General features: G+C 43.4%; 3 protein-coding genes and 2 non-coding genes across 15 annotated transcripts; 3 read left to right on the top strand and 2 right to left on the bottom strand.

Moving 5' to 3' along the window:
• Positions 1-514: 514 nt before the first annotated feature.
• On the top strand, positions 515-4,350 carry LOC117845186 (uncharacterized). Of its 11 annotated transcripts, none has more exons than XR_004638030.2 (10): positions 515-675; positions 767-895; positions 980-1,019; positions 2,365-2,440; positions 2,509-2,703; positions 2,796-2,999; positions 3,076-3,489; positions 3,579-3,628; positions 3,725-3,794; positions 3,972-4,350. XR_004638030.2 is itself a non-coding variant. In XM_034726133.2 (8 exons), exons 1-7 carry the CDS (start codon positions 633-635, stop codon positions 3,445-3,447), a joined length of 1,059 nt encoding a protein of 352 aa, XP_034582024.1. In that variant the 5' UTR covers positions 515-632; the 3' UTR covers positions 3,448-3,489; positions 3,579-4,350. The 11 variants fall into 11 exon arrangements, 3 of the variants coding, with proteins under 3 accessions (XP_034582024.1, XP_034582023.1, XP_034582025.1); XR_004638029.2 differs by having other exon boundaries at positions 3,906-4,350; XR_004638026.2 differs by having other exon boundaries at positions 3,725-4,350.
• A 1,877-nt stretch (positions 4,351-6,227) lies between these two features.
• Positions 6,228-6,299, top strand: TRNAP-CGG (transfer RNA proline (anticodon CGG)). The gene has a single exon. It is a non-coding gene; the product is annotated as a tRNA-Pro (tRNA).
• A 102-nt stretch (positions 6,300-6,401) lies between these two features.
• Positions 6,402-6,473, top strand: TRNAP-CGG (transfer RNA proline (anticodon CGG)). Its single transcript has one exon. It is a non-coding gene; the product is annotated as a tRNA-Pro (tRNA).
• A 1,551-nt stretch (positions 6,474-8,024) lies between these two features.
• Positions 8,025-16,180, bottom strand: LOC117844593 (uncharacterized). Its single transcript, XM_034725316.2, has 12 exons — positions 15,934-16,180; positions 15,644-15,863; positions 14,081-14,281; positions 13,891-13,961; positions 12,760-12,922; positions 11,980-12,573; positions 11,361-11,741; positions 11,167-11,242; positions 10,480-10,543; positions 9,425-9,560; positions 8,417-8,530; positions 8,025-8,339 (listed from the first exon to the last, which is right to left on the bottom strand). Exons 1-12 carry the CDS (start codon positions 16,158-16,160, stop codon positions 8,274-8,276), a joined length of 2,313 nt encoding a protein of 770 aa, XP_034581207.1. The 5' UTR covers positions 16,161-16,180; the 3' UTR covers positions 8,025-8,273.
• A 1,055-nt stretch (positions 16,181-17,235) lies between these two features.
• LOC140221829 (uncharacterized) lies at positions 17,236-21,342 on the bottom strand. The gene is made up of 7 exons (XM_072291802.1): positions 21,170-21,342; positions 19,082-19,266; positions 18,755-18,996; positions 18,119-18,195; positions 17,851-18,028; positions 17,511-17,762; positions 17,236-17,454 (listed from the first exon to the last, which is right to left on the bottom strand). Exons 1-7 carry the CDS (start codon positions 21,340-21,342, stop codon positions 17,236-17,238), a joined length of 1,326 nt encoding a protein of 441 aa, XP_072147903.1.
• Positions 21,343-21,838: the final 496 nt, after the last annotated feature.

Here is a 21,838-nt window from a genome sequence, read left to right as displayed (position 1 = left end):
ATTATGGTGTCTGGTTTTAGCGAGACTTATCACTAGAAGGACTTCATCAGCCCCTTTCTTTGCTCGTTAGCACTAAGTAGTCTAGTTTTATATATATATATATATATATATATATATATATTGTGAAACTATAAAATAAAAAACAAAAACAAAACATACCCTAAGAGACATTATCTACTAAGGACATTGAGTTGCCCAATGATCTCGTAATAAACATAAAATTTTTTTGCTATACCTAAATATAAATATTTTTCCACCGATGCCTGGAAATTAGTGTTTTGCTTAAACATAGGTAGCAAACATCGTACAATAGTGTGATTTTTCTTATTTATTATTGTTTTTGTAGAGAGCAGTTCATAGCTTCGTTGAGTTTGTGTGCGTAAGGTGAATATGTTTTATCCCAATTATAAGGTGCATTTCGTAAATTCCCATCCGGTAATAGGATTTCACTCTCACATTGACATTTGTATTTGCCTGTTTGGATTCGAAAAATAGGAGAAGCGCTAGGGTTCTGTTTCCCTGTCTGTTCCTATTTGGAAGACAACCCCAAATCCCAAACCCACCCAGAAAGGGGAAAGCAAAGTCGGAGCCGCAGGCTAGGGTTTCTCGACGGCTTCACCGCCCTCGCCGCCATGGACGCGCAGCGAGCCCTCCTCGACGAGCTCATGGGCACAGGTGAGTGCCACCAGATTCCCCGTCTCGCGAAAGCCGCCGCCCCACGCCCTAACCCTACCCCTAACCTCGCCGTGGGTGCCGTCGTTTGCAGCTCGCAACTTGACGGAGGAGGAGAAGAAGGGGCACAAGGAGCTGAAGTGGGACGATCCCGACGTGTGCGGTCCCTACATGGTCCGGTTCTGCCCTCACGACCTCTTCGTCAACACCAAGAGCAACCTCGGTACGGCCGCTCCCCGTTTTTTTTCCTTGCGTTTTGCGGTGGATTTTGTTTTACTGATGATAAGTTCGGCTGGCGTGTTTGCAGGGACGTGCTCGAGGATCCATGATCCGAAGCTCAAGGAGAGGTAAGACTGATTGTGATGCTGATTTGATTGAAATTTAGTAGGCATTTCTTTTAAGAAAAAAAATCAACAGGCTTCTTCTAAGAAAAACCCAGAAGGATTTGTGGTGAGGTACTATCTTAGTAATGCGTTATTTTTAGGGACAAAGTAGGGTATTTGGGTTGTTTTTTTTTTTGAATAAAGGTATTTGGGTTGGTTGCAAGTGGGAAAAGAGAGGCTTTGTTATTGGGAATCATAGGACACGATACCAGAATGTAATTGATGTTTGCGTTATATGAATTTCTAGATCTTTATAGTTGAACTAGTTTTTAGTTGTGAGGACTGAGGATTAAGCTGTCTTCACCGTCAGGCTATAAATTTTAGTTCGACTTGTGCATCTTTTGTGCAAAATTAGATGACACACCAGATCCATTATGTGAAATGATCATGCCATGACATCCTACTCAGTCCCAAAAAGAAATAGCTGCTCTAGGATGAATGCACATGTTACAGCAGCAACATTCTTTCATATTCCTTTTATATGATAACATTTTTATAGAAGACATTAAAAAATTGCTCTCCACAAACTGGAGAGAAATTTGAGCGTATTTGGTGAAAAACCAAGGTTGAATGTGTATTGTCAAAGGCTTGCAAAACATACACGTGTTCTAAAGATTACTGTGTGCAAATTAAAGTTGTGGATGAAATAAGTGAAAGTTGCATCAGGCTGGTATTTAAGAAGGCCTGCTTAGCCTTTACAGGTGGCAAATAGGATCTAATTGGCACCCTCATTCATAGTTGACACCTAGCCCATCTTGCGAAACGATACTGACTTTTGGCTTGAGGGAGTAGGATTTCTCTATCATCCAGATGAATATAAATGGACATTTCATATGTGCAGTTAGTTTTGCTATGCTGAATTCCGTGCTATTGTTTGACAGTTTGAGATGTTTTTAGGAGTTCTGACAAGTATATTCGGGTATAATGCTCATAGTACTAAGTTTGTGGATGTAGATTTTCTTACAAGTTATGTGAGTTATGCTTATACAAAGTTTTAACTGTTCTATCAAGCAAGCAGTTCTAAACAAGTAAGCCAAGTTGCCAGCATTGAGCAATTTTGCCATAGAACAAGTAAACCAAGTTACTAATGTTAAATAATTTGAATCAATGATAGCTCACAACAAAGACACAAATGTAATCGTTATTGGTTCAGTTAGATTCTTGGTACAAGAAGTTAATAAAGACACTATTGCCACTTCAGTTTCATTTGTAGAGATTGTGTTTAATCAATAATTCACCCTTGTATGATTATATGATTGGCTATATAGAGTGTCGTGTATATCTCACATGGGTGTTTTGGTAAGTGCAGCTTTGAGAAGTCTCCCCGGCATGATAGTTATATGCGAAGGTTTGAGGCAGAGCTTGCACAACAATGTGAGAAATTGGTGAGTTTATCGCTTGCTCTCTCAAAGCTTTTTGGCCAGTACATTTACCTTTGTTTATTCTGTTGCAGGTAGTGGATTTGGATAGAAAAATAAGGCGTGGTCGAGAAAGATTGGCTCATGATTCTGCTGTGCCAATGCCAATCCCTGGAAAAATAGCTGAGCAGCTCTCAGCACGAGAAGAACAGGTCAAGAAGCTGCTGGAGCAAATCGAGGAGCTTGGTGAGGCTGGTAAAGTGGATGAGGCTGAGGCACTTATGAGGAGGGTACTGACACGGAAGATCTATCTGGGTTCTTTATTATGTTTGAACACTACTTCATCAGTTTGTGTAATTGTCGTTTAATTTCTGGTTTGCAGGTTGACATTCTAAATGCTGAGAAGACAGCTTTAGCTAACCAAGCGGACAACAAAGTGGCCATGCTTGAGAAGAAGATGGAACTTTGCGAAACATGCGGATCATTCTTAGTTGCTGATGATGCTCTTGAGAGGACGCAGTCCCATGTGACTGGGAAACAGCACATAGGTTATGGCATGGTTAGAGATTTTCTAGCAGAGTACAAGGTGAAGTATCACTGCATTAGAAGTATGAGTACAGATTTAATTTATCAAGTACTTATGGTTGTTTCTAACTGTCCAGGCTGCAAAAGAGAAGGCTAAAGAGGAAGAGAGGCTTGCAAGGGAGCAGAAAGCAGAGGAACGTCGGAAACAGAGGGGTAAAGAGTACGACAGTGGGGGCAGGGACAGTGGTACCAGAAGGGAGAGGTCTGGGGAGCGTGACTATGATCGTGATCGTCAGTATGAGCGAAGCCGTGGAAGAGATAGGTCCTATGATTACAGAGATAGAGGATCAGAGTATCGGAGCAATTCCTACAGAAATGGGAGGGATTCTGAAAGAGGAGGCCACAGATACAGGAGTGGTGATATGACAAATGACCGAGGGAGAATGAGGAGCAGGTCACGTTCTCCAAGCAGGCATGGCTATGGAAGATCTAGAAGTCCAGATCATTAGCTGAACATTTAGATAGTTTTATTCACAGTTGGGACTCATGAGGTAGACCGTTCCCTTTTGCTATTTATTACTGTACAATGGGTTTTATTGAAGTGTCGCACTTGTTTTAAGTCTCTGCTCTGCTGTAACAGCTCTGTTGGAACCCTACAGTCTTCCTTTTTACATGGGAAAAAAATCTCAGGTAGGTATTGATTGTCCTTCCCACAATTTTTGTGACTTTGATATTCTATATGTATGCTGAAGCTTTGTTTCGATATTGGAATCGAAATTCTAAAAGCTGAAAAATAGTACAATGAGACCAGTACTGGACTTCATGTATGGATGCTGATATTTACAGCCTATGGCAGGTAAACCTTGAACATTAATGTTTCATGTTACACACTTTTTGTTTCCCTTCATAACTTTGCTAGAAAGCCTTTTGGTTTTGCTGTGTTGTGATTGGTCGCTCTTTGCCTTAGATTTTACACCACTCAGGCCAGGTCTCTATTACTGTCAAAAATTATGTATAATTGTGACTTTTGTAGCTGTAATTGTTATGAGGTAATGTCTTCGGGAAGAACAATCAGGCAAAATGATCCAGGAACAGTTCTAGTCACCAACATATTTGTTTTGTGGAACCATTGTAATAACTCTTCAAGAGATCAGGTTTTGGTTGTACATAACTGTACCCTGCTAAGAACCACTGGGACCGCAGAGTTCTTGACTCTGGTTATTGGCTCCAAGTCTAGTTCAAAGAAGGTTCTATTTCTACTGCAAAATATGAGATAACTTCCTACGGTTGTGGAGCCTCTAATGGGTGTGCTATTATGGTAGATATGGTGTATTCTAAATATGCAATACTAATAGATGATCTGCTTGAGTGTATCTGACAAGTTATACTTTGGATCAATTGACGTTTTATGATTTCCTTGGAGCAATGTCTACTGATGCCATGATGTTGGTGTGACGTTCGGAAACGGTTATGTTCACCTGATATCGTTTTACATGGTTTAAGTGGTGCGTGGACGTCTTATCCCAAACTGAGGGTGGAACCCCAATTTGGTTGCTCCAAGTCATCCGAGGTAATCACTCCGTCCCTGTTTGGCCTTTGCAAATGAGAGAACTGGCTAGGCCAGATTCTCTGGTACTATGAATTGTATGTGAACTGGAGGAGGGATTGCCCAAACATGTGCTATGTTGATAATAATTGAAGAAGGGCAAGTGCTGACTATAAGTGAGCATTTCAGATAGCCAGCTCGCTCCATGTTAGTTCAGTTCATGCCTTCTTTCAGGGTACGGTGTGTGGTTTCATTTGAAGCCTTGCTGGGCCATGCTGACGCCGGAATTTGGGGATCTCAGCCTCAAACGAGTCCCAGGTCCAATCTGAAGCATCAGGGCATGCTGATGCCGGCATCTATATTAGGGGTGTCAACCTCAAGCGAGTGTGTGGAGTCCCAGGTTCAATCTGAAGCATCCCGAAGCTAAATGATAGCGATGTTTGCTGCGACGGTCGTTTTTGTATGGAGGTGTTTGGTTTATGAACGCTAAACCATGAATTCATCTACAGTCCATGGGGTCATACGAGTTTTTGGGAGGATGAGACCATTCCTTATTATTAAACCATGTTCGCTAGGGAGGTGATTCTAAAACCAACCCATTTCGCTCCTCGAGCAGAACAGGCCGTTTATGTTCAAAGCTAGATAGGATGGCCCCTCACCAGTCTACTACTCAAAACACGAGTGGGGCAAATGTCTAAACATTAAGAACTCATCACCAACAAATGGATGTTCTTTCCTTTTCTTCTTTTTTTTTGAAAGGAACCCGGCCTTTCGTTGTACGGTACCCTGGAATCGATATAGCCATCATTCTAGGGTGCAAAAAGCTTCATTTGTGGTGATGGCTGAAGCCAACAAATGATAAGAGTCAAGCACACAAAATGACACAATAGAGCTGCTAGCAAGCCCATCACTCTGACTGCTTGCAGCTGATCCATTTCTTCTGGTTATAACGCGCTTTGGTTTTGCGCGTCGGCAAGCCGATGCGTGTCCACAAGACCATGCATGGATTTGAGTCAGTTACACGAGGAAGATTTATTCCGTAATCGAGGTGTCGAACTGTCGATTACTCAGAGCGACTGTATCAGTACTGTACTACACCCGAACAAAAACTAAGCGAACACAAACAGAAGGGATGAAAAAAACATGTGGGATGTGGCAACAGGCACAGCACAAGGCCTCTGCCGCCCGCCTGGCCGGTCACTTGCGGCGAGGAGGAGCAGGGGAGGAAGAGCCGATCTGCGCGTCGTCGACCTTGGCCTCCACCTGCTCCCTCACCTTCCGCTTCTCCTCCTTCCTTTTCTTGATCGCCTCCTCCGCTTCCTCCCTGCCCTGCACGACCGCTCGACGTCAGGCGGTCAGGCCACGACCGCTCGGCGCCGGCGGCTATAGATTAGGAGCATGATGGTACCGTACGTACGCACACCTCGACGGTCGTGTTCGTCGGCGAGCGCGAGCCGTGCACGGCGGCGCGGGTGGTCCCCTTCGCCACGGTCCTGGCCCGGCTAGCTCTGCTTGAGCTTGTGAGACCGATATAGACGGTCGGCTTGGGCCGCATGGGGTTGACACGGCAGGGTCGATCGCGATGGAGGAGAGGAGACGTGTGCGCCTGCATGGGGGTGCAGCGCAGTCGTGTGAACACGTAGGCATGCCAGCGACTTTAACCGCTCTGTCTGCGAAAACTACTACTCATAATGGAAAATTGTTAAATTAATAATTCGGCAGCGCGCACGCATCCCAAGAAGTGGGTGTTTGGTCTAGTGGTATGATTCTCGCTTCGGGTGCGAGAGGTCGCGAGTTCGATTCTCGCAACACCCCGTATTAATTTTTTTATTCCTCAACTGAAGCTCTATTTGGTTTTTCTCCCTTTTTAATGTAAATAAATTAATAATGCGACCACGCTCACGCATTTCAAGAACTGGGTGTTTGGTCTAGTGGTATGATTCTCGCTTCGGGTGCGAGAGGTCGTGAGTTCGATTCTCGCAACACCCCTATCATTTTTTTGTTTTCAACTCAAGTTTTTTTTTCCTTTTTGATAAATTATTTGTTTATTGTTCCGCTGAACTCAGCAGACTTTAGAGTTGACCCGATAGTTGACCCGAGTATGTTTTCTTTTTTTGGTAGAAACTTCCAGTCGTGCAGTTGATTTTCTAGAAGACCTGAATGCCAACTTTCTACTAGGTTTGCTCACGAAGATTTAGATTTTGCAACCAGACTATAATTCTTTTCCCTAGTATGTAATCCGAATTATTTTGTGTTCTTAATTTAGCGTGACACAAAATAATAAATTTGATAATATTCTTATTCATTTACATGGATTAAACTAATATTATTTGGCCAAATCCACATGAAGAACATATTTTAGTTCGCACCACGTGGGCTGTTTCACATAAGCTGCTGCGAAAAATCTTATTTGGATGATAAATTTCAAGATTTGGGTTCCAATTCACAAGTCATTCAGAATTTGACACCCTGACACATGTCAATGACTCATAGTGACGCCACATGCCATTATGATAGGGGTGTTAAATTATGAAAGGCGTGCGAATTAAAACCTAAATCACTCAACCAGCAGCACACTAGTGCACAAGGTAATAAACTTGACGTCCCCGCCTACGTTTAATCTACCAGCCAAAACTAGTTACCATAATGGCAAGTAAGGGTGCGCGGGTGCGCTTGGATCCTTTTCTAGGCTTGGGCAAGTAAGGGTGCGCTTGGATCCTTTTCTAGTCTTTGCTTTGTCTGGCTGGGCAAGGTTCTATGTGCTTGGTTTTCTTAGTATGTGTTTGGTTACATGACTTAGATCTAGCCTGGTTAAGATCTAGCCTGGCTCAGCTAGTACGCCCGATCGGGCGTACTAGTGTAGCCTGGCTTAGGTGCTTTTTTGCATTACGCTGGCCTGACTATGTACTCTGAATAGGCAACCAAACAATCACAAACTGCATTAGACTAGCCTGATCAGGCACTTAGCCAGGCAACCAAACACAACCTTACTGTATGTCGCGGTGCTTGTGCTTTCAAGCTTTTTCTTCACCAAGCCATGGTGCTCATGCTTTCAAGCTTTTTCCTCACCAAGCCAAATCCCCAGTCCTGTTCTGGCAAGGCTAACCTTGCTTTGGTAAGGAGAGGCGAGGCAAGCAGGCAATTGAACCAAGCGTGCCCTAATCCTATATCTAAAAAGAAAATAAGCGTTATGAATTATCTTGAGTTGGGTGGAGGAGGCTCTGCTCTCTGCAGTTGGACCACTAAACCATGGGTCCAGTCTCAAAGCCGAGCAGTTCGACCACTAACACATAGGTCGAGGTCCACGTATCAGAGTGCCAGAGGTCCAGGTCCACGTATCAGGACCCAGAGTCCCAGAGCCCGCTACCGCAGAGGAGCCCTGTCCCGTGTGAGCGACGGTGGCAAGCAGACCTTCGAATTGTCTTGGTTAGTGTCGATAAGACGATAAGAGAGGGATTAACCCAATCCACGGGTGGATTAGCTCACGTGTTGCACACTCCGTCTGCCAAACAAGGCCCAAGGAAAGAAACATTCTAACACTACCATCAACTGCTAAAAGATATATTAAAAAATGGCACACTAATAGAGTAGGTAACAAATCGCGCTATGAACCGATTATGGGCCAAATTCGCCCAACCAAACTCTGCAACTATTGGGCAGATGATCATCCAAGCCAACAGCAAAACATAAACAATGTAACATTTCCTGCCACTTTGCTCGAGGGGATTGTCTAGTGCATGGGGTGATTTTTGCTCACCATCTCCACATTAATTAAGCTCAATAAAAAAATTATTCGGTCCACTGAGCGCCTAGCATCTTCGCCATAAAGCTATATCTATCTGCAGCTTCGTCAATCTGAAATTAAAGACATGGTATCACATAAATAATTGAACTTGAGCCAAAGCAGTATTCAGAGCAGCAGTTGCACAAACCAGTTTTTGAGTTGGCCTGCCAGCTCCATGCCCTGACTTGCGGTCAATGCGACCAATTATTGGATTTGTCTGTGGGGAGTCCTCTGCGTCGGTACACAGGACATGCTGCAACGTCTATGAATAGCAATGGAAGCTTAGAACATAAAAACAAATAGATGAACAAATTACAGAATATCTAACAGCTCTTGTATAAGATAGCACTTGGAACAAAATTTATGACCAATGCAACTGTAATAAAATAAAAGTGATTCAGACACAACATAAGAAGATTCATATAACGTTAAATTTTCATTGAATATTAGCTGTTGCTGATAAAATCATGAAAAGAAAGCCAACAGCAGGCAATGCCAAAAACTATGCTCGAACAGAGGAGGAACGTCAAAAAGCCCAAACTGAGGGATGGTTCAGCTGTAAGCATGGCAGCCAAGCCTGCTGCAGCCTGTGCACAACACTTGCTGCCCTGGACTGCCTATATTTGATAGTAAACCCAACAATTTGGCACATCTCTTTTATGAGATTTACAAAGCGTTTTAGTTCACCATTGAATCTAACTGCAAATAAATCTTATCTGTGGCTATCTATCATATAAACAATCTCACCATCTACCCTGCCGTAACATGGAAAAAACTAAGGGCAATTAGCTTGTCTCTGAGATTGATATCATGCCGCTGTAACAAGTGGGTTCCCTAGTGCATTTATTTGGTATTTTAGATGTCAATATATTTTTCCTATAAACTTGGTCAAAGTTAGAGAAGTTTGGCTTAAGGAAAAAAACTAAATCGGTCTGCATTTTGGTACAGAGGGAGTACCAATAAGCATAGAAGCACTCCTAAATTCTGATAATATTGGAAAGATTAGTAGAAGATTTTCCACAAGAAAAAAATTAATACTTTGCTGCATCACTAGCAAATATAAGATAATTATTTCTTCAATCTACGGCTATGAATATAGTGACCTTTTTTGCTTCAAATGAGAATTCAGAGAGACAGAATACAAAAATGAACTTACTGCTAATAACTTCAGTGAATGCAATGGCACAACACGATCATCATGATCCGCTGTCAACAACATGGTTGCTGGATACTCGCAATGGTCACCAGAGCTTTGTTCCCAAGGTCTCCGCACATTATGAAGGGGAGAATATCTTGTTTATGTTCATCAGAGCAGCAAAACAGCAAAAAGATCAGGATAAACTCAGTAGACTAAATCTAAGAACAAAAGTCAAACATAATTATTCCTTAGTAAAGAAAAAAGAAAAGAACAGTCAGGTGAAGCACGAAAAACAATAGCAGGTTGTCCATCTTATACATGTTTTGGACTGTGGCATGTCCCCTGTCAGAGAAAAATAGTTTCACCAAGAATATAATGCCGCACATCAGTCTTATTACATACATACGTCCTGTAGAGGTGCATGGGGGATTCATTTCAATTACTAATATGTACAAATAAGGTAATTATTTTCTTCAGGTGAGAGATTATATAGGTGTGGTCCTAGATGAGGCAGAGGCTAGAGCATTTCTGTAGCCCAGCAGATGTGGCTGTGCAACTCTTGCTAAACGCTCATGGGCAGAAGACTCAGTACAATTGATTGATACTTATTTTTAATTAATTCAGTGCTACTATTTGAGCTGGTGATGAATAAATATTTTACTCCCTTGTTTTAATCTCAGTTTTGTTTTCTTAAAATAAAGTCTCAGTTCCTCTTTTTCTCTGCTGCTCTTCCCATGATTATTGGTTTTATGCTTTTAGTACTGCTGGGAGGGTGTTTACAGGTTCATAATTAGTAACTAATCCAACATCCACAATCAGGCATCCCCAGGTAGGGGCGCGCAAAACACGGTCAATTTTCTAGTATCCCTGCAGAGAGTGCAGACCTGCATAACTACCCCTGATGTCTAAAATTGTAAATTTTGAAGAAGAAAAAATCAATAATGTGGCCTGATGATTCTCTGAACAGCCCAGTAATCAGTCCAATGTCAGCAGAAAAGTAATGCAAGCGACTCAAACAGAAATTATAGTATACAATGATACTGGAAACTACAGAAAGTCAGAAACAGACATACTTAATGAGCCATTGGAACTCTTCTTCCTTATCTGAACAACCATAGTCTGTAGTCCATGCATGACCTATACAAAACAATAAGCATCAACTGTTAATTCTTAACAATATAAAGGTAAAGGGATAGCTAATCAACAGCATAACTGAAAGTAAGGGAAAACTGGAAATAGACTGAGTTCGCATTCCCCCATCTCTCATTTTTGAGCAACCACCAAGAAATTTGTGAGGTCGAAACACAAAAGGCCCCAACCATCGGTTCTTAGGATGATATCTGTCACTTCTTAACAGCACATGTATACTGTTGGATATGTTGGGACTCGGAATGGGCAGTGTGCAAGAGGAGCACTGGTGAATTCCTTCAACCAACACAGGAGCCAAAGCTAGACTTAATAATAACACAGGATGAGAAGCTTGAGATATGTGTACCGTGAGGTTATAGAAACAATAGAAATATAAAGATGGGAGCAATAGCTGAAGGTTAACACTACAGCAGCTGCAGTGAAGATGGCTTCCCCCATGGCCATCAGCATCACTGAGAGCTAAAGTTAATTACTATCTTGTTGGTGCACAGTGGTCCATAGTGGTTGAAGACCAATGGCAGTCAGGGCTCCAGATCTGTGCACACGCGCGTGTGGTGGGTAGGTGGGAGATGAATTTTAGAGGGGTTATATGACTTTATTTAGACACATACCAATTGTGAACTTGTGGAAACGGAGCATGTCCATGACACCAACATGAGCAAGGGCACACCCAAAGAGATCAGGCCGCTGCAATACAGTGTATGAGTTAAATTTATGCATGAAAGTACAAATATTGCATTATGATGAGACAAAAAAATACAAGTTCATGAAGCATTGTATGTAAAATGAGAGTGTACTATATTACTTGATTAATGGAAGCAGCAACCAGAAGACCACCATTGCTTCCGCCTTCAATACATAGTCGTGTGGAACTGGTGTAACCACTAGAAATGAGGAATTCAGCACAAGCAGCAAAGTCATCAAAACAATTTTGTTTCATTGCAAGTGCTCCAGCTTTGTGCCACTCCTCCCCATATTCTCCGCCGCCCCGAATGTTTGCCACACAGACAACAAAACCCATGTTCTTGCATAGCACAACACGACTGACACTGAATGAAGGAGTTATGCTTATGTTGAATCCTCCATAGCCATATAGCAAAGTTGGGTATGATCCATCAAGATTGACATCTTTCTTAGACATTATGAACATGGGAATTTTGGTCCCATCCTTACTAGAGACAAAAACCTGAGTAATTGGCAAAAAGAATATTGTGGTAAATAAAAAACATTACATATAGAAACAATATTATTCAGACCAGCAAAAAGAAAGAGCACATGAACTTAAGAGCAAAACTACGTATGATTCTTCTGATGAAAGTTCAAGTTATTAATGTCTGGAACCATAGCTGAAAATTCAAAGGCTGAAAGTTACAGATATTGTCATAGTAGAATGCAGAACAAATTTGTACAGGTAAGATATCTACCTGCTTAACCTGAAAACTTGTGCGATCAAATCCAGGAACTGAAATTTCCCGAAACATCTTCATTTCAGGGATTGTAGGTGCTAAGTTACACCTGTAAATGATACCTGGAGAAAGAAAGCTTGTGAAGCCAATAAATACTTCCTTATCTTCCCTTCTGCAGGAGATCTCTGAGACAGAACCAATCTCTAGAGGCAACTGATGAATTAAATTTCCAGTACTAAGATCTCTTATCTGCAGAATATGCTTAACATCTGACATATAGCACACCAACAGTTGGTTATTGTTAACAGCATCGGCTGACTCAAGCACATCTTTTTCATGCTCAGGAAGAACATCGGTCCACAATTCTGGGTTGTTGATATTTACCCTCACCAGCTTGTTCTTAGGGGCATTTTTATTGGTCAAAAATGTAAATTCATCACCATCGTTGGCCACAACTTGATATTGAGCATCAAAGTTGTCAATAAGCTTGACAAACGGAAGCATTTCCTGACTCTCTCTGAAGCCCTCAATTCCTCGAGGAAGAGAAGAAATTTTGCAATAATATAACTTATTGACAGGGTCGCAACCGTCATAGGTGCCCAATATGATGAACTGTCAAAAATACAATCTTCAGAATTTTTTTAATGAACAGAAAAGACTTTGAAAAGGTTCAATCCTTAAAGATGAAGACATAAGTTTATAGTTCCTCTGTTCTAAAAAATTAATATGCAAAATACACCATCTAATTTTACTGGTTACAACATCCTTGTACAGATGACATGGGTAAGAGCAAGTTACCTTTCCATCTTCAGTGACTGAGGCGCCAAAGCTATACTTAGGGTGTTCAGGATCTTTCCAGCACAATATATCCTCTGACTGATCGGATCCCAAAACATGGTAATATATCTGATGATTAAGGTTGATGTTTGTCTCAGTTCCAGCATCCAGTTCCCCTCCTTCTCTGCAGAAACAAACGATGGGAAAAGACAAGTGATGAGGGACATTCCAAACACAACATATGATTCTGCTCAAGTGCTTCAAAGCAAACAGATCAGACCAATTCAAAAAAGGAATAAGAGGTATTATTTACAGATGATGGTGAGAAGTCATGGGGACATTAACCACAGACGAGCTTGCTTCTTGCTAATTTTAACATTCATACTCCTAATTGTCTATTTGTTGCTCTTTTGACTTTGCTTGACTATTCTCAAGGTGATAAATTAGACAAGAAAAGATTAATAAAAGGATCAAGACTTATTCACACAGAGTTACTGTTTTATGTACCGCTGTCACATGGGCCAAGAGGTGAAAAGGGCTGGCTGCTGGCTACATCAAGAGGTGTTGAATTGCCAATAGAACTGAAGAAATCAAGTAATTCATGCAGAACAGTATATTAAAATGATTTGGAGTTTTTTCAACCAATCTGAGAGCTTGGTAAGCCCGTCAGATGCATATCATAACCAGAAATTCACATGGGAGTTGCGACAGAACCAGAAATCACCCGTGCCAAGCATATGTCCAAGCAACAGGGAATATCAGTTTTGCTTGCAAACAGGGCCTGAATTGGTAAGGTTTGCTGAACCAAGTGACAATAAAGTAACAGAGAACTCTCTTCCAAGAATACTCTTGTGCTTTACTTTGGTTATTGCAGAAACCGGTATTCAGATCAATCTGAGGCAAACATCACGAATAACAGAGAGGACTAGATCTAAGTGTATACATTAATTCTAGTGCTTGAATTGACTTGCAGTTGTCTTTTATCAATCTTTTTCATATTGTTACAACGTTTAACAAGCCTTTTTGTGCCAAGATATTTGGGCTTTGTCTATAAGAAAAATCCATAACAATCTGTAGGACCAAATAGGTGCTGAAAAAGGCAGTTGCTAAGTTAAGAGGGAGGGGGAGGGGGGGGGGGATCGGTACGCCTACCTAGGTGCTGGATACCGACCATAGAAAAACCCTTTCCCATCATGAGTCCAGCTGATAGAAGAGAACTTCACCTGCATCCAGAATAGTGAAGGCTTGATTAAAAGAACCAACAAGTAGGCACTATTGTACTGCTATTTACCCAAAGGAAAACTAAGCCTCTGGCAATCTAGTGGAAGTTGCAACTGCTTACCCAGGACAACTTGTCAGGCATAGACTGCTTGTTAGAAACACTCATCACATGAATAGAGACCCAATCACTACCACTTTCACTTAATCCGTAAGCAATGTAGTTTCCATCCTCACTAATCGAATATGTTGAAAGAGCAACCGTCCCATCATTGCTTAGAGTATTTGGATCCAAAAGAACCTCTGCCTTTCCATCCAAATCATCCTGCAATGTCAACATAGCATATGGCACATTAAAACTCCATTAAATGTTGAGGTATGTTGTTGCCAAAACCCACCCACCCACCTCAGAGCCACGGGACAGGCAGCACTGGCATCAAATTGTTAAGGTATGTTACGAAAGTGCTAGTGTCTATATTTGTGATGTATCTTCAAGTAAATCATCCGGTCACTTTTCTATACAAAGTTTCGTTATTAGACAATCCTCCTGTGCGCATTCCTTACTAAACTGCATAAAAGTGGAATCCACGCATGGAGCTAACTAAGTGCCTAAGCGGTGTAGATAATGTCTGGTTTGTGCAGCCAAAATGCCAACCATCTAGCATATTTCGTTTTCCTCACAATGCTTCATTCATATTGGTTCGACAAGGCTGATGTGTTGAGCAACGCGGCAAGGGGCTTATGGCAGTTCGGGGAGCTGAACAGAGACGAACACTTGGAGAAAAAATTCCTGCTATTTTTCAGGCTGTAGATGGTCAGGTTTAGGGCTTAAGAAAGCAGGTCAACTGCTGTTTTAGAGATTGTATGCTATCATATCTGTGAATTGCAGAGGATCAGGTGTGGTAATCTGCCACGGTAAGGAGCCCATTGATCTGTCCATTGACTTCAAAGTACAATCAAAACTTACTATTCAGTTATAAATGGCAAATTAGGTAGCGAAAGCCATCACTGGAAGGGTCATTGAATCTGACATATTTCCCTACTTATTTTTATTCTCATGGTACGGTTCCTTACATTTATTAATTCAAACCAATGTTGAATACATGTGTTTCTCTGATTATTTGCATTGCTTCTAATCTGAATGAATACTTTCTTCAAAATTCAGATTCACTGGCATATTCAGTATAGCACGCTCTTAAAAAACGGAGAGTTTAGCACTGTGAGAGTGGTGGATGCTGGTCCGGCAGCAGCTAGGAGGTGGGGGTGAAGACGCAAGAGAGTAACAGAGGTGAAACAGCGGAAGGAAGATGATAAAAAGTGGCTAAGATGTTGATCACGGGATGGCTAATGGGCAAACAAGATTGATCACCTGAAAAATATCATGCGCTTGATAATTAGCATCTTCTTAATTTTTGTTTGCCCATACGAGCGCTTAACTAGAATAAAGGAAAAGCAGAAAACCAAACAGTTAAATTTCTTCCACCAAACAAACTCATCACAATATATCAAATTGTCAATCCCAAAGAGACGTTAAGACATGTGGTGTGATTTTTCTTATGAGATCCATGTAAATAACGTGTAACAAATTGTTTTCCCTTATTCCAACCTTATTTGTCCCCTATAGCTCTAAACATCAGATCTACCGTGCAGGTGCTTCAGTTCAGGTGAAGGAAAGTTCGTGGCATACCTGCATGTAGAGTACGCTCTGAGCCTGGAGGCCGGAGTTGTGGAAGTGGAAGTACTTGTTCCCGCGGCGGAACGGCGCGGCGTGGCGCGGGTGGTCGAACAGCCGCGTGACCTCGCGGCGCAGGTTCTCCCTGTCGGGGCACCCGGCAAGCACCGTCTCAGCCAGCTCTGCCTGCTTTGCCACGAACTCCTTCGTCTCCTCGGAGTCCGGGTCCTCCAGCCTGCGCGGCGCAAGGCATAACCACAAGCGAGCGAAACTTGACTTTACGAAGGACGTGCGCGGTTGCTTACCAGCGATAGGGATCGGGAATCTTAACCCCGTGGTACTCGTCGACGACGGAATCGTCGCGGCGGGCCGGCGGGTACGCTAGGCGGGCGGCGTCGCCAGCTACAGAGCCCATGGCGGCGCGTGGGAGGAGCGAGAGGCGGCGGGGGCGAGATGGCGGCGGCAGGAAGAAAGGATTGAGAGCACGGCGTGAAAGTAGGCGGAGGGGAACGGATTTACGCAGGAGAAGCATTGCCGTCGGGAGTCGGGCTGGCACTCGAGGCTTGACCATAGGCTGACAATCTTTTTGGGAAATCATTTCTTATCCCTCTTTTTTTTTGTTATTATTGTTTCCGGCAATCTTTTTCGAGATTTTAAAATTTTAAAATAACAAAATTTACAAATAATCAGGTTTTTGTCAAAAATGGTAAAATGCTAATAAAAACATTTATTTATAAATATTAAAGTGGACACATCTATCATCCTACATGGAGCGAGAGATTGATTTTCTCCCCTCCACAGCCTGGTGCCGTACAGGGTTTGTTTGGTTGCTTGGGTTAGTTGTAGCCTGGCTAATAGTTATGCATGGCCTAATGTAACTTGTGTTGGTGTAGCTAGAGCCCATTATTTGGTTGCATGTGTAACTTGGGTCAGGCCAAGATAAATTCGTGTTTGGTTGATTGGCCAACAATCTGGCCTGCGTAATCTTGGGCTCTTGGTTGGGCTGGCCATGCCCTGTCAAGTGACCGGTGGCCACCGTATTAAAGTAGTCCATCTCACTCTCCCCTCATCACCTTTCTCTCGGCTTTCTCGCTCACCTCTCATGTTCACCCTCTCTTTCATCCAAGATAAGATCATACAACAATAGTTCAATTCGTACAATAGTTAGAGTTCAAACGTAAGTTAGAGTTCATCCAATATTTTTACAAGCTGAACTACTTCAGTGATACAATTTCCACAGCAGGATTCCGATCACAAGTATAACAAATTCAAACAAACAACGTTCACAGAAGTAACATTCTCATAGGATAACTAGCAAGATTCAAATAGATGTTCAAAGCATTCGAAATTAATTCAGCCAACATCAACAACACACCAAAGTTTGCATGCATCGACAATGTCAGATGTTCTACCACTCAGGGATTCGAAGGTTTGTATGCCTGCATAACCTATGTTAAGTTACACTATCGTCACAGGAGTTTATCTCCTACAATTTTCCTACTTAAGTTAGGATAGTCTATGTAATTCCTACTTAAGCATGCAAAAGGATGGTGTTAGATAGTGGTCAATTGCAAAAAAATGGCTTTTTTCTCATGTCCATATGACATTCATAGAAGGTTGTTGTCTTGCAGGAAGCTTGTCATCCACAGGTCTCTATCTTCTGGTGACATCTTGACAAACTGAATGGCACTTGCCTTGTTTGTGGTCATGTGGTTCAGAGCTTTCATCAACAGAGGTTTTGGGAATCCTGGAGTGTTCATGCATGCTTCATATGTCCCAGGGTACCCTTCAGCATGAGCAGCATCATGCACAGCAGCTGCAAACCCCTAGATAGCATCAGTCAAGTCATTCCATGCATCAGTGAAGCATCTTCTTTGCTTACCATCCTCTTCCTCTTCCCCAAGCCAACCTTGGCTCTAGAACTTTCAACATCATTTGTAGCTTCAGTTGCTGTCACTGTTGCTGGAGCATCTGCCTCTACATCCATTGTCTTAGGCTCAACAAATGGTTGTCCAAGGGCTTCATTTGATCCCATTGCATACCTTCCAGTAGCAAAACCATTTCCAAAGATCATCTGCATCTGAACAAAGTTCTTGATTGAAACGTTGAGGTACTCCGCATCCTTAGGGTGGTCCTGCAAATGTATAGAAGAAGGTATATTCAGCAAATGATATTTTGCGCAGGTAATGGAATGAGATCCAACAGCGGATAACACAACTCACCTTGATGTGACCTTTGTAGTGCTCTGGTGCTAGTGTGATCATGTAGTTCTCTTCATCCCAATTTGACCCACTAAGCTCCTTCAGTTTGCTGATTTTCACCCATTTGGCCCACCATTTGCGCAGGTGATTGTACACCTGAGTTCCGCTGACCTCCAACCCTGTGAACTCACGTAGATCACTAGCCACACACCTCTTTAAAACCTTTGTCAGTTTTCAGTCCCTTCCCAACAAGCTTAGTGAACCTCCTGAGGACAAATGCAGACATTACTTTTGTCTAGACCAGCCTTGCAGGTCCCAGCCCACCATTTCCCTGACCACCATTCCCATTGCGTGCATTTCCCTAACCTGCATTTACCCGCTCACCATTGCCCCCAAATCACTCAAAGATACCCTCAAAGACCGGGTCAATGTCATCCATCCCTAACTAACCATTAAACAAATTGCACAAATGAAATTATGGAAGACAAATGTAGACAGAACAACTATATAATGTAACATTAAGATAAAACAAATGTAACAACAATAACTAGAAAACATATTTGGCAACAAATGTCTCATCATTGCAGTGCAATAAAGGTCTCAAAACAAGTTAACTGCATCATTGCAGCAATACATGGTCTTAACAATTGTTACGACAACAACTGATAACAACCAGTACGTAGAACTAACAATAGTTAACTGAAAGTAGACTGAAACCAACATCCTAGTTTCTAAGGTTGCTCTAGTTATTCCACATTTGCTCAGCACAGTTGTCTCTCATGGAGGCCCATGTGCCATTATCCATAATGACATCATTGTGGACAGCCTCATCATTCACATTCCCATTCCATGTGGACTCATTAGGGACATGCTCATCTACTCCAAACCTAAGGATCCAATTGTGCAAGATGCAACAAGCTAGTACCAATTTGAATTGTGTCTTGTATGGGTGGAAAGGCTTGTTGTCCAAGATCCTGAACCTATTCTTGAGAGCACCGAAAGCCCTCTTCACTGTGGTCCTAAGGGAGGAATGCCTGAGGTTGAAGAGCTCTTTAGGAGTCCATGGCACCCTTGCACCAAACTCTCTCAAGTGATATTTTGTGGCTCTGTATGGAGGCAGGAAGCCTGGCCTCACTGCATATCCAGCATGTACCAAGTAAAATTTACCTACCATATGACAAACAAAGATAATGAGGTGGTGTTTCTAATTGTGTGTGGTATAAATAGGAGCATCCTATTGTATTTTAGTTACCTGGTGGCACCCTTAAACCATCTTCCCTTTGAAGAGCATCATTCAAGATTAGTGCATCATGACCTGAGCCCTCCCAACCAGCCAGAACATATGTGAACCTTAGGTCAAAGTCTACAGCAGCAAGCACATTTTGGGCGGTTGTGTGCTTCCTTCCTAGAAAGGCAGCTCCGATTTCCCTTGAAACTCTTGCAAGAACATGAGTCCCATCAATTACACCTATGAAATCCTATAATGTGAAGAAAACAGCTGGTTACTACTTTCCATCAATTGGGGGCATAGAAGGTCACACAATTGGAAAAAGGGTGCTCTTTTCATTCCAAGGAGGTCAACACACCTAGTGTTATCAACATGATAAATGTAACTGAGATTGTTCTGCCTCTATTCCTCTCTAGCACTCATGGGGGCATATGTGATGGGTGGTCTGGTGAGACAACGATGCCTAAACCTAACAAACATCCAAGCTACAACTACAACAACAAGTGATGCACCCCTCAGAATCAGCCATCGACGTCTATCAGCAGCATCCATCCTCTAGAACAAAGCATAAGATATATTAGAATCATGTACTACTATTTCTTCAATTGTGTTATAACATTTGAAAAGAAATGGATCCAAGTCATGACTGTGACACCTAGAAAGATGTGCCTCCCAGTGACAAGCATCATGAACCGTGCACTGCTACTCCATGTTTTACTAAAACAATCGGCTAGACATGAAAAATATTAAAAATTTCTCATCATTGACCTTGCTGCACCACTCATATGTGGGGTAACAAGCTAACAATTTAAGCATTAGTGCCAGATCTACAACATCCGTCTTGTATTCTACCATTTCATCAAGTAGATCTAAGATGCAATCAACTTTTACAGATAACCGAAGAAGATGAGCACACAAATTAACAAATCAAGACACACCAGTAAACAACAAGAACATGGCGATAAGAATAAGCAAATCAAACGCATCTTAGAGGAAAGCATCACAAGCAGAAGAGAAATCATGAGGGAATGTGAGAAATCTCGAGCTGAACTCGCTCGCAAACTCATCCAAGGAGCTGCTAGGCAAGCGAGCTTACCGGATTGAAGAAGCTTTCAATCTTGCTACGGGAAGAGGAAGAGGCAACGGTGAGATGAGGGGGACGAGAGCAGGAGAGGTTGCGGCTTAAATGAGGGCAAGCGGTAACCCTAGCGGGGGTTGGGGAGGTCATGGCTGCACAATTCGGGGCAGCGACGTGAAGCAGCTGTCGTGGACCCTGCATAGCCATGGCCTGTCCGGCTGGAAACGGCCGATTCGGGCGTACTAGCTGGGCCTGGCTATGTATGTGTGGTTGGTTTGGCTGGCTGGCTTAGCCAGGCAACCAAACTAATGCATCTTGCATTGGGCTGCCTTAGTTGGGGGATAGCCACCCAACCAAACATGCCCATAGGGCGCGTTTGGTAGCCTGAGATGCCTCAACCGGGCCTATGAGCTAGGCTCCAGCCAGACGGGCCAGGTCCATGGGGTGCAGAGATGTTGATTGGCAAATCTGCACCCCATGGTGCTGGCTGGGCTGGAAGGGTATTTGTTAGGGAGGGCTGTCAGTAACCCAAACTACCATCTAAAGATGGTGTTTGGTAGCCTGCACAGGGGAGAGGTTCCCTTGCCATGTGCAGGCGTTGGTGAAGGTTACCTCCTCAGGCACCCATAAACACACTAAAAATGATGTACACTTAAACTGAATTAATTCACAAGAGGTCAACAGTACAAATGTGAACCAGATTTATAGAGGAACGTATTTACATCAACTCAGAAGGTAATTAGTATCCGACATAACATAAGTAGGGACTTTCTTGTATGACAGTTGCAAGCAAATTGGAGCAGGAACATAACAGAGGACAATAGTCACTTGCAAATGCCGACATGGTCCTCTGGTACAGGCTGACCGAGAAGAAGTACTTCCAGAGCGAGAAGTTGGGCTCGATTCCCAGGAATCCCTTGCACAGCGTGATGAACGCCGCAATGTGTTGGATCCCGTTGGGATTGAGATGCTGCAGCTCGAGCCCGTAGTAGTGCAGCAACCCGCGAAAGAAGCGGCTCGGCAGGGTCGCGAACCCCCTCTCGTGGAAGTGCGCGAACGAGACGACGTAGCCGCCGTCCGGACTCAGCACATCTTCCCTCCCGGGAAACCGCCACTCGTCCCTCACGGTCCTCTTGCAGAGGAGGCCCTTCCTCATGAGGTCGTCGGCGCAGGAGGTACTGAAGCTCGAGCGCGTCCAGGAATCCATCGCTAAGAGGTGGAAGGCTCAATGGCGGAGGGTGAGGGAAGCTGCTGCGCTAGGCGGAGGAAGGCGGACGGTGCGCAAGAAGGCAAAGGGCGCGCAGGAAGGCGAAAAGGTTCGAGAGCAAGTGCGGGCGGAACCGACGAGGCAGACCCCCCATCTTATAGGAGGGCGCGTGGGAGGCGGAGGGGGCGGTCTCGTCGCAGTAATGCAGCGCCAAGTACGCCCCGTCATACCCGCCTTTTTGGGAATTCGTGCGCACGATCTGCTGCAGGAAAACATCTCCACCTCCCTCGTTTCGCGGGCCGGCATCTCCCGTCACTTCGCCTCCTGGGGAACGCACGCGCGCAACCTCCTCCACGTCCGGCCCAAGGCCCACCAACAGGTAAAAAAGGGATACAGGCCTGAAAATGCCCCTACGACCCATTACGGTCCAGGGGTTCAAAGGCTGGCCCACTACAGGTTCGACAGCCGCCCGAGGACATCCCCGAGCGAGGGGTGA

The sequence above is a fragment of the Setaria viridis genome, chromosome 2 (assembly GCF_005286985.2).
Source record: "Setaria viridis chromosome 2, Setaria_viridis_v4.0, whole genome shotgun sequence".
Taxonomy (NCBI): Eukaryota; Viridiplantae; Streptophyta; class Magnoliopsida; order Poales; family Poaceae; genus Setaria; species Setaria viridis.
Note: the sequence above shows the minus strand (reverse complement) of the source record. Positions and strands in the feature narration are given on the sequence as shown.